The following is an 11,633-nucleotide window of genomic DNA, read 5'->3' as shown; positions in this document are numbered from 1 at the left end:
CCGGGATGCCCCTGGAATGAGGGGGTGTCACCCAGTTGCCCTCCATGCCCTACCTGAGAGCCCAACCGGTACCAAGTGGGAGCCTCAGCCTACCCAGGGTCTGAGGGTGACAAGAACCCCCGGAGGTTGGCCCCAGGTTCAGATGAGACACAAGCAGAACCCTTGAAGACCTGCCACTGTCCCCTGTCCTGGAACAATTGTTTCCCTGGAACAATAAAGCAAGTACCTTGTGGTCTCCGCTACCAAGCTTTCCTTTCCGGACCTCCCTACCCTGGGGCAGAAAGGTTAGGACACTGACTGCAGATTCCCTAGTCCTGTGATTTTACCCCGACCCTCACCTAGGACTGTGACGTTTCAATCCAAAGAGTGAGGTATCTCGGAGTACTTCCTGACCAGCATGGGGAGGATGGGGCTGGCGGGGAGAACTTCCCCCAGGAGAACTTCCAAAAGGATTGGAGGCAGCAGCTGCCCTGCCCAGAGGAAGGGAGAGGGTGCCCTTCCGCCACACCCCTTCATACTGAGATCTACCCTCCCTCCTCTCACCCTCCATCTCCTCACACAAGAAAGGGTCACTTCCCTATCCTGGCTGTGCCTTCCTGCCCCCATCTTTCCCGGGCTTGGCTCTGGGTTCCACAGATGACATGAATGGACCATAGCCTGGTGCTGTGTGCACTGCTGGCCCTGGAGGGTGGTCTCTGGAGGGTCAGGGGCCCACTCAGTCCCACTTAGGGTACACCACCAGGCAGGTTGCTGTCACCAAACAGCAGCCTGAGAGGCAGCCCCACACTCTGCCTGAACAGGGCTGGGGCAGGTGTGGGAGCCAAAAGCACATACATGGACCTCAGACCACGAGTCTCAGAGCAGCCACAGGTGGGGCTTTTGCTTAGAAAGTTCTTCCAGGGGCTAGGCCTAGGGGCAAGCCAACACCACCTGCCATCCCCAGAGGACAGCTCTACAAAGGATCCCATAATAGAACCCCGCCCTACATCAGCACCCTCCCTCACAGAGGCTCTAAGTCTGGGGCTGGGGCTAGACGGAGAGGGCCGGGCAGGGAGTGGGGGAAGGCATGGGCAGCCAGTGCACCCAAGAGGAAGACACCCCCCCACCCCGCGTGCTGCAGCCCAGCCCCGCAGTATAGGAAGTGGTGAAGGCTCTCTGTCAAGGCCCCAGCTGATGTTGCACCCCAGCTCTAAGCAACCCCAGGCCTGTGTCTTGATACCCAAGACCCCAAGGGCTGGGCAAACGTTTCGTGGGAGAACCCACTTCCTTGCGTCAGACCCTCGGACACTGGAGACTCAGACAACCTACTGTACACCTCCAGCCTAGGCAGCAAGCAAGGACATCTCCAGGAGCCCTCAGTCCGACCTCAGTCTTCTGGGCCCATTCGACACACCTACGAGTAAGCTTGCCCCTGTGCAAGTAAGACAGGTGGCAAGCAGACAAGACTTGGGGGTCTCATGTTTGTTGGTTTGTTTGTAACCAGGCTGGCCCTTGGACTTAAAACCCGGGGGCGGGGGGGGGGGGCGGCAGCTTCCCTCTGAATTGAGCCCCACACTTCTGCTCATATGCTGCCCCCTGCTGGCCACCTATCACCACGTATTCAACCACCGTTTAGAGTGAGGAACAGTCTGAATGGATGCAGGGTCTGCATGCTCTAACACTATCCACTAGTCCTCTATTTGTGGGGAATTAACCCTTTTGTTCAGGGGCTCTAAACATGAGGGTTCTAAAACTGGTTAGAATTCATGAGTCCATGAATTTGAATAAAGGAATTACACGTTCATTTTCACTCATCTCTACCTCGAATGTAGCATTTCTCTCAATTAAAGAATGTCGCCAATGGGCTTCCCTGGTGGCGCAGTGGTTGAGAATCCGCCTACAAATGCAGGAGACACAGGTTCGAGCTCTGGTCCGGGAGGATCCCACGTGCCGCGGAGCAACTAAGCCCGTGAGCCACAACTACTGAGCCAATGTGCTGCAACTACTGAAGCCCGTGCGCCTGGAGCCCGTGCTCCGCAACAAGAGAGGCCACTGCAGTAAGTCCATGCACCGCAATGAAGAGTAGCCCCCGCTCGCTGCAACTAGAGAAAGCCCGCACACAGCAACGAAGACCCAACACAGCCAAAAATAAAAACTAATTAATAAACTTTTTAAAAAATAAAAACCTTATTGTCCACAGGCTTCAACAGAGACAACATTGGGTCCATGACACACAAAAAAGTAAAGCACCCTTGCTTTAGTTGCCAGGGTGGTGGGGAAATGGAGGGTGGCTCTCAGGGGAGGGGCCAGCCTAGGGAGCAAGGCACTAGGGGCTTGCGACAGCAGCTCTTCACCGCTGGAAGGGAAGCATCTCAATATTTTACAAAGGGTGTGGCAGTCCCCACGTGCACCCCGGCACCAGTCCAGGTGGGCACGTGTGGTGGGTCTCCCTGTAGAATTTGGGTTTTCCTGCTCAACCCAGTGGTGGGGTCCTCATGACACCCCTAAGGAGTCAAAGCAAAAATATCTGGCTGACTTCAAAGAGACAGAATCTGAGGCCCAGATCAGCCTTCAAGGTCAATAGCTCATCATCACCAGAGCCAGGACTAGCCCCACCCGGCCCTGTCTTCTTCCTCCTTCTACTGCCCAGGGATCCTCTGGGTTCCCGGGAAAAGTGCCAGGAACCAAATGCACCAAGTTGCACCATTAGCAGTAGGACCAGTGCCAGAGGCATGAAGACTTAAAAGGAGGCAGGGTGCCAAGGCTTCTCCCAGCCAGGCCTCCTCCAGGCCCAGGGGACACAGACCTCTTCAGGTGAGGGCCTCTTTGGTACATGCTCCAGGGATGAGGACCTCAGAACAGGGACCTCCCTATCCATCTGAAGGTGGAAGTACAGCAGGCCTGATCCAGGACCCCAACCTGATTCGATTTAGCGGGTGCAGTGAGGACCGTTACCAGAGTGGAAGGGGAGGGTTTTCTTCCTGACACCTGTGTTGGCCTAAAAGTCCCTCTTGCTTGCTATACCTTCTCTGTAGACTTGTAACCCCCAAAACAACACTTCCAACTCCAAACACTTGTATACCTGTACAGCCTCATCTGCAAACCAAAATCCCCTCCCATCCCATACCCCCTCCTCCCCTTTGTGACAGCTGACAGTTGCTGACCACTTACTTCTTGGTGAAATTCTTTCTTCCCTTAGTTTTAATCCTGCCCTCACCTCTCCGGCTTTTCTTCCTGTCGCCATCACTGGTTCCTCTCTCTCTCCCCTGCTCTCAAATGCTCATTGGCCTTCCCTGGGGTTACGCAGCTCATTCGAAAGTGAATATTTACAATGTGAAAGACCTGTGGAGCCTGGTGGTTCAGGTGTTGGGGCTTCTCCTGAGGACAATGGTGGGCCACTGAGGACTAAGCAGGAACGACCCGGCCAGATTATCTCTGGCAGCTGAGTGAAGGGTGGATTGGAAAGAATGAAGCTAATAATAGCCAATATTATTGAGTGCTAGGCCCATGCCTGGGTGCTTTATATGTGTTAACTTAGACTGCTCACAATCAGTTCTGAGGATTATGCCCGTTTTTCAGAAAATGCGGGCCCAGAGAGGTTAACTTGCACTGCCAACATTGCACAGCTATTAAGTGGCAGTGTCAGGACGCAAATCTAGGCAGTCTGGCTCCAGAGTCCACGTGCTACCAAAGTAGTGGCAGAGGGGTGTTGAGGAGTGTAACTGTAGGAATCCGAGTGAGAGGTGAAGGAACTGGAGAGAAGTAGATGAAGTTGAGATTTTTAAGAGGCGAAATCTCCAGGACTGGTGACTGATTGGATGCAGCTGGAAACAGGGAGGAGTTGAGACTGAATCCCTTGTTTGTGGCCTGAATGCTGGGGTGAATAAGATTCTTCCAAGAATCCTCCCTAGGACCCTCCAAGCAGGACGACTCTTGCTCCCCTGTATGCCCAGTTCATCTTGTTCTAGGGACAGGTATTTGTTCCCTGTGTCTCACTCATTTCAGAATCCCAGAGTTCCGCCCACGTCCTGGCCCCCAGCAAATGCTCCACAGAACCCAGTTGAATTCCAGCCCTTCTAGGCCTCTCAGGGTTAGATGAACTCCTCAGCCCAGAGAGGGAGAGGGAGAACTAGCGCCATGTGTATCCAAACTGGCGCTTGGAACAGTAAGCTGTAAACCCTGCAGTAAACTCTCCACCTACCTCAGTTCCTGAATCTCCTCCATTAAGGAAATGAAGACCTCCTCCGGGTTTGGGGTAGGACTGCGGGTGGTGTTACATGCAGGGCAGCCAGGCCAGGGGGCCTCCCCAAGGCAGCTGAGGGCAAGATGGCTCCAGGCCTCAGCCTTCTCTCACCGATGAGGGCTAAAAGGACAACCTAATGGTCCTAGTGGCCTCTGGGGGTCAGGGAAGGTCGGGTAGAGGGCAAAGCCACCTCCCCAACACCTCCCCTCCCACTGTAGAGTTGAGGGCCCTTGTCCCAGCCTCTCTCTGTTCTTCACGGCTGGCTACGACTTTTGGCCAAAGCTTCCCCTCTCAAGGCCTGGGTCCCCTTCCTTATCAAAGGAAAAACCCCTTCCAGCTGCAACACCTACTAAATGCTGACTCTAGATGCTGGGTGTGGGGTCAGGCTGCAGCGGGTTAGGAGACAAGAGCGCCCTGGGACCACATCACGGCCCCCTCAGTCACCACCACACGCACATGCCGGCCCACAACCAGAGAACAGAAAAGGAGAGAGTTTATTTAAAACTTTATACAGTTGGTCCAGCCCCTACCCCAGGCTGCAATCTGGGCAGGTCCCTCCCACACCTCAGGCAGAATCTCAGCCCCTGATGGTAGAGGCTGGGGCTGCGGTCAGGGCCCAGACCCCCTTGGGAAGCTTGACTGCCAGACCCTACAAGGACCTTCCTCTGTGAATTTACAACTCTAAAAGGCCTGTCAGTGGTGGGCAGGGGACAGGGAATGGGTCCCTGCCCCGACCTAGTCAAAACCTGGATAGGGGAACACTATTCTGAAACTTGGGCCCAAGAGGCCCAGCTCGGCTGTCCGGAAGTCCTGGCTACTCCTCCCACGGGAGGTCTTCCTGGCTATGGAGGCAAACAGCCCCCCACCCCGCGTGCCAGGCCCCACGTGCCAGGCCCCATGGGCTGCATAGACTTGGACGGGGGACATCAGGCACCCCCCCTCCCAACACTGACTCAGGGTTCAGGGCTTCTGGAGCACTGCCCAGGCAGAAGACCTGGGGTTGACAGGTGAGTGCTGGGGTGGTCACAGCTGCGGGCCCAGGACCCTCCTGGGGTAGGGGCTGGTTTGGGGGTCAGGGCGTCCCGCTGTAGGAATAGTCTGCTTTGTTGTGCATCACCAGCCGGTCATCCACGAAGTAGAAGCTGTCAGACTGTGTTTCATATGGGTGACGGATCATCTCGTTGACTGCAAGAGAGACCCAGCCAATTGGGTCAAAGGTCAGAAGCCTGAGCCAGGCCACTGCAGGGGCTTCAGGACTAGAGGACGTGGACAAGCTGAACAAAGAGTTCCCCCAGCCTCTTTGAGCCTCAGTTTCCCTACAGGTGACACACGAATGGTGGCCGGACACGAGACCCAGGGAGGGAAGAAAGGGGCTCAGACCCACACTCCCCACAACTTGGTCTCTCTGAGTCCCCCTGCATCCCTCCCACGGGGCCCTGCCCACGCACTCAGCTCCTCAGAGAGAGGGGGGAAATCATAGATGTGCTCGCAGGTGTTCTTGCTGCTGGGGATGCAGAAGCCAAAGTGGAAGTCAAAGCTTTTGAGCAGCTGGTTGCGGAAGTAGTGCCTCTCAATCATGCGGAAGTTGTTGACAGGCTTGTCTCCCACTGTGAACTCCACGCTGAGTGAGAGAAGGGGGCGGGGCTGAGCTGGGACTCAGGAAGGGCTCCCTGCCACCCTCACCCGCACCTCAGCCCCCACCCCTAGCCCTCACCCCCGCCCAGTGACTCACGTGGCTCCCACCTGCCTCAGGCGGAGGAAGGCAGGCGTGAACTGGTAGCGGACAAAGCGCCCAGCATTGGGGTCCAGGTCCCGTGGGTTGATGGGCAACCGCTCTGTAATGCACCCCAGCTGGGGCTCAGTGGGCTTCAGGCTGGGGCCCGTGCCCACCCGGGCTTTCATCCCAGGGCCCTCATCTGCCTGAATTTTTCAAAACTCCTCAGGAGAGCCTGATGTATATTGAGGGTTCAGACCACTGGCTGAATGCTTCCAATTGCTTCTAACTGGTCAGCGGGTCACCAATTTCAACTGGGATTCCCTGAGCCACAAGAGACAAAAAGACCTGGGGCCTCTGGGACTGCAGTTCCCAAGGGGGCCTGCAGGGGGCAGGCTGGCAGGGACTGAAGAGGCAGGATTGTCTTCCCAAGATGTCCCACCCCAGGAGCACATGGGAAGGAAAAGAAGAGGCCCAGCCCCAGGCAGAGGCCCCCCTGCCTGGTGTCTCCTGAGAAGGCCTGGGTGCAAATCCCAGCTCTGCTCTGACTCCTCTGTGGCCTGAGGAGTCCCTGGTAGCCCATTTCACAGCCCTCGCCCATCTCCCTCTGTTGAAGGCCCCCAACCCACTCACCTGAGGCTGGGGGCTTCTTGATTTCAAAGAGAACAGTGCCTGAATCCATGTCCCGAATCTTGAACCTGACGAAGTCAATCTTGTAGATATTCTCCTCAGGGGAGCACAGGTAGTCTAGGGGAGATGGGCGGCTGAGCAAGGAAGGGGCCTGCCCAGAAGCCCCTGCTGCCAACTCAGCTTTAGTGGAACCCTGAATAGCTACCAGCTTGCCTGCTCCCTAAGGTCACTGCCTTGCAGAGAGAACTGAGCCCCCACCCTGGGGGAGCCCCCATAGCGTGCAGGAAACATAGCTCTGCCATTGGGATCTAATGGGAGACAAATGGTTCCATCCTGGTAGCCTCTGGGGTCAGGGAGGGGCAGGGTGGAGGACAAGGTCACCTCCCCAACACTTTGCCGCCCACCCAGGGGTTGAGGGCCCTTATTCCAGCCTCTGCTTTGCCAGGACTGGCTCGGTGACGTTTAACCAAATGAGTCTCTGATCTGATGGGGAGCTCTTCCGCCGCCACCATGAGAGGGAAGATAGAGCCCTGCTTTTAGGAACCTCACTCTAACAGGGGTGACACAGCTCTACCTTGGGAGAGGATGCCCCTGCCCCCACCCCATAGCCACCCCTGGCGCACATCTAGGTGTGTCAAACAAGGACTTTCTGTGACCTGGGTAGTGCTGGGGCAAGCGAACAACCCCTTCCCTATCCCTCCTCACCCCCCACCCCGGTCCCTCCTCTCCCCATAAAAGGCTTACACAAACCCAGCTCCCTTAAGCAGCTTAGGCAAAGCTCTGCTGACTCAAGCCCAGAGCCTGGAATACTGGGGGGAAGGGAGCCACTTTTGCTCCCATCCCTGTTGATCTTCAAGCAGGAGGAGGTCTTAGCAAACAGAGGGAACCCCCTCAAAGGTCATCTATCCAGCCTTGATGCTGAGCCACCCCCAGAGAGAGGAGTATAGGCAAGGCCAGTAAGAGGGTGTGGCAGGTACATCGGGGGTGTGCATGGGTAAGGGGAGTCCTCGAGCCCAGAAGAGGAACCAGGAATAGTGCTGGGCCCTGCTTGAGGAAGCTTAGAAATAGCAGGGCCTGATCCAACCCTCACCGCTCTTGCAGCAGCAACTGCACTCAGGAGGCCCTGGCAGCGAATAGGAAGGAACAGAGAGGTTCAGTGGGGGCTCTGGTGCTGTCAGCCTGCATAGCATCACATCCTCCCCGTAGAGGCCCGGAAATCACCCTCCAGGCCCCTAGACCACCTCTTATTCCTCTGGGGCAGGAAGAGGAAGTGAATGTAGTCATTCTCTCTCTCTCAAGCCTGGGACAGCCCCCTCCAGGAAGCCCTCCTGGTAGCCACTTGGCACCTTGGGGGTTCAGCAGGGACTACATAGGACTTGTGGAGGGGCCTGAGCCCTGGCCTGCCCATCACACCACATGGTGGTGAGAGGAGAGGAGGAGGAATGGAAGTAGACAACTCCTACCTCACCCTGTACACACCTTATTTTCACAGAAAGTAAGCACTAATCCAAAGATGTAGAAGGAGGGTGCGGGGCATAAGGAGAGGATGTGGTAGAACTGGGAACAGCAGCCTAATTGCCCAACTCCCAGCTCCCCATAAAGCCTTCCTTCTTCCCCCATTCTCTAACTTCTGGAGCCTCTCCTCTCATTTGAGAACAACTTGTAGTATGACCTCAGTCTATTCTACCGCAAACTCAACCTATCAACTCCTCTGTCCTTAGAGGAAGTGAGGAACAGGAGAGGCCCATGGCTCAGGACACCACCTCCACTCCCTCCCTCTGCTAGAGAAGGATGAGGCCTGGGACCCAGGGTCAGGCCAGATAAGGGGCAGACTGGCCGAGGGCTCAGAACACAACTGCTCCCTTCCCCTCAGCCACAAATAGCTTCCTAAGCTGGATTCAGGGCTGAGTAATCCAGGAACAAAAAACCTCAGACCTGTGCGATTAAGGTCAGAAGAGACCAGGCAGGGGTGTCAGTGGGGAGAGTCCTGGAGCCCTGTTCTCAACTTCCACAAAAGAAAGGGCTCCTGTGAAGACTCTTCCTCTGCTCATCTACAGCAGATGCCACATCTCTAAGGGCTATAAATTTCCTCCAAATTCAGAGACACACGGTTGTACACGGGTTGGAAGCCCCCATAGTTGCAAAATAACCTCTTAAGTTACCTAGGACCTGGACAAGTTAGACACCCTATAAGGAAGTTCTGCCCCAGAGCTAACCTGAATCCTAAATGCTGCTGTTGTCAATTACAGCCCAATTGGCACCAACGTCAGACTGGCCCAGGTCCCCTCCCTCTACCAGTGCCTGCTTGGGTAAGGCAGCTCAGCGCTCTGGGGGCCTAGCCAAGAATGGTTGCTGCCTGGCTCAGAGAGACGGTAGATGCTGGTCCCCCGGGGACCCAGAAGCACAGGCCTAGACCTGCCATCATAGTCTCCTCCACAGCTCTGTTTGGAAGGCCTGGGCCCTGCGGCTCCTGCAGCTCCAGAGCTCAGGTCCATTCCAGCATCTTCCCCCTACCCCCACAGGGGAGCCCCAAGAGTTGCTCTCTCAGAGGGAGCTGTGGCAGGGTTACTAATCAATGAGGCCAAGGTAGTAGGCCACTCCAAACGCCTTCTGTTCTTTGAGGCTCAGCCTCTGCCTCTGCCATGAGACTTTCCAGCCCTTGTTCCCTGCCTATGGTGACCGCCCCCCCCACCGCCCTCAATGCCCAGTTGTCTGCCTCTAGGCAGCAGCCATGAGCAGTCCTGTGGGGCCCCCAGTACTATTGATAAAAGAGCCCTATTTACAGGGTATGCACAGCATGCCAGGCATGGTGCAAAATCAGAGGATTTATTTTCACAATAGTTCTGCAGGGTAGGTATCATTATCCCCGTTTTACAGATGAATATGCTCAGAGAGGTGAAGTTATTAGCCCAAGGTCACACAGTCAATTACATGGAAAAGTTGGAACTTCAGCTTAGGCAGTCCAGCTCAGAAACTCAACCACAGTGGAGACCTGGCCTCCCAAAACAGAACAGGCCCTAGTCCAGGCTAAGGGTGGGCATTAACCCACTCCCTTGAGAGAGCCCAGAGCCAACCCACTGAAGCTTCCTCCTCAGGTCCTTTTCTGGGGAGGGGGATGGCCCCAGACTTCCTGGGGTGTCCAGGGTGAAGGCATTAATGGTCGGGGAAAATTGAGGGGTTTGCTACCACCCAAGTAACTGAGCCTCCACCTAGCCTCCAGGGTGGAGGAGACTGAGGGTAGACTGCACTCAGCCCCGTTCCTCATTATTGCAGAGAAAATCTTCAAAGGGCTCTGAAGACTGTGGGGAAGGGGTCACAGTTGCAGGTGTTGCTCCACTTCCACCTGGGACAGCATGGACTCCTCAAAAAGGAAGGAGTGGGGTGGAAATAAATCTCTAAAGGGACAAGAGGGGCGCAGAGAGAGATCAAGGGAAGGGGGAACATGAGATCTCAGGCCTGGAGGCAGACGTGGAGAGGGACTCTGGTGGGGGAGGGGAGGCGGGGGGAGGGCGGGAAAGGGGGCGGGGGCCCGGGCTCCGCGCGCCTCGAGGGCCCCCTCTCGTGCTCTCTCGCTCCCGTCCGCGGGTGGCGCTCCCTCGCGGGTGCTCACCGCCCGTGATCCGCTGCAGCCCCAGCACGTCCTCCGGCCCGATCGGCTGCTTCCTCTGCAGCGGCCCCGGCCTGGGCCCCGGACCTGCCTCCGGCTCCGACTCGGACCCGGATTCGGATTCCGCCTGCAGCTCCGGCTTGGTCTCCACGCTCCGGCCGGAGGCCCCTGGAGCGGGCTCCACCCCCGTCCCGGCCCCGCCGCCGCCGCCGCCCTTCTTCACCTTCATGGCCTCGCGGGGCCGCAGCTAGCTCGCTGCCGCGGCGGCTGCCTGCGCCGGCTGGAGCCGAGGGAAGGGGGAGCGTCCGCAGCCCCGCCCCCGGCCGGGCAGGGGCCCCAGGTACCGCCCCGCCCCCAGGGTGGGCCCGGTACTGGCCCCGCCCACTTCCCGCCCACCTGGGCTACTCACCCGGGGCAGGGAGGCGGCCCGCCCTGGGCTTCTTTCATTTTTTCGATAGGGATTTTAGGGGGTCTTAGCTACCTTCTCCTTCTTTCTCGCTGTGCTCTAGCCACTCCGCCCCTCCCTCTGCCCCGCAAGCGAGTTCCCGCCTCAGGGTCTTTGCCTGGGATGCTCTTCCCCCAGATGGCCTCCTCTTGTCCTTCTGGTCTCAGCTCAAATGTCATTTGCTCAGAGACCCTCTCAAACACCCCCAGTCACTATCTGATCAGCCTGTTTTTTCTTTCTAATGCATTATCTGAAATTAGTTTCATTTGTTCACTGACTCCGCCTCCTAAAAGACCAGTTCAGTGAAACTGGACATCCTGTCTTTGTTCTCTATAATACCCAGCACCTAGCACAGTGCCCCGTGCAGCCTGTGCTCAATACAGTTGACCCTTGAACAACAGGGGTTTGAAGTGCGTGGGTCCACCTATTTGTGGATTTTTTTCAGTAGAAAATACTACAGTACTACACGATGGGAGGTTGGCTGAATCTCTGGATATGGAACTGCAGATCAACAGAGCCAAATATAAATTATACTCTGATTTTGAATGCACAGAGGGTGGGCACCCCACCCCCGATGTTGTTCAAGGGTCAACTGTGTTCTGTTTTTGAATTTATGAATCAGTTAGTATCTGAGGGCTTACACTGGTACAAGCTATTCTCTCCCAACCCCCCTGCTAGACAACCCAGGACATACCAAAGGACAACAGCCTACAATGTCCAGCCACCACAGGGCCCTCCAGGACATCGAGGCAAGAAGGGCACATGGCCAGGTGGAAGCAAAATGGACCAGTGAGCCCAGGAGGACAGACACCAGGAAACCATTACTTACACACAAATGAAGAATGAAAGGTATGCTCATACTTCATGTCATTCCAATTCACATTCAACCAATGTTTCTTGAGAGCCTAGAATATTCCATACACTATCACATGCTCATCACATTTAATCCTCACAACCACCGTGTAGGGGAGGTATCATTAGTACTATTTTAACAAATGAAAAACTGAGGCTCAGA

The 11,633-nt window shown here is 56.1% G+C and overlaps 1 protein-coding gene across 2 annotated transcripts; it reads right to left on the bottom strand.

Moving 5' to 3' along the window:
• Positions 1-4,697: 4,697 nt before the first annotated feature.
• On the bottom strand, positions 4,698-11,504 carry UNC119 (unc-119 lipid binding chaperone). Of its 2 annotated transcripts, XM_059047370.2 has the most exons (6): positions 11,448-11,504; positions 10,177-10,453; positions 6,570-6,683; positions 5,955-6,057; positions 5,671-5,843; positions 4,698-5,407 (listed from the first exon to the last, which is right to left on the bottom strand). In XM_059047370.2, exons 2-6 carry the CDS (start codon positions 10,400-10,402, stop codon positions 5,295-5,297), a joined length of 729 nt encoding a protein of 242 aa, XP_058903353.1. In that variant the 5' UTR covers positions 10,403-10,453; positions 11,448-11,504; the 3' UTR covers positions 4,698-5,294. The 2 variants fall into 2 exon arrangements, with proteins under 2 accessions (XP_058903353.1, XP_066877824.1); XM_067021723.1 differs by lacking the exon at positions 11,448-11,504 and having other exon boundaries at positions 10,177-10,497.
• Between the last annotated feature and the right edge of the window lie 129 nt (positions 11,505-11,633).

This window comes from Kogia breviceps, chromosome 19 (assembly GCF_026419965.1).
Source record: "Kogia breviceps isolate mKogBre1 chromosome 19, mKogBre1 haplotype 1, whole genome shotgun sequence".
NCBI lineage: Eukaryota > Metazoa > Chordata > Mammalia > Artiodactyla > Physeteridae > Kogia > Kogia breviceps.
The sequence above is the reverse complement of the archived record's forward strand: the minus strand, read 5'-3'. Positions and strand labels throughout refer to the sequence as shown.

Bases quoted from the DNA above. Each gene is read 5' to 3' on its own strand.
- UNC119 (XM_059047370.2), bottom strand. From the start codon at position 10,402: ATGAAGGTGAAGAAGGGCGGCGGCGGCGGCGGGGCCGGGACGGGGGTG. The intron at 6,684-10,176 runs GTGAGCACCCGC...CATCTCCCCTAG, and splicing joins GCTGCAGCGGATCACGGGCG to ACTACCTGTGCTCCCCTGAG. The intron at 5,408-5,670 runs GTGCGTGGGCAG...TCTCTCTTGCAG, and splicing joins CCCTCTCTCTGAGGAGCTGA to TCAACGAGATGATCCGTCAC.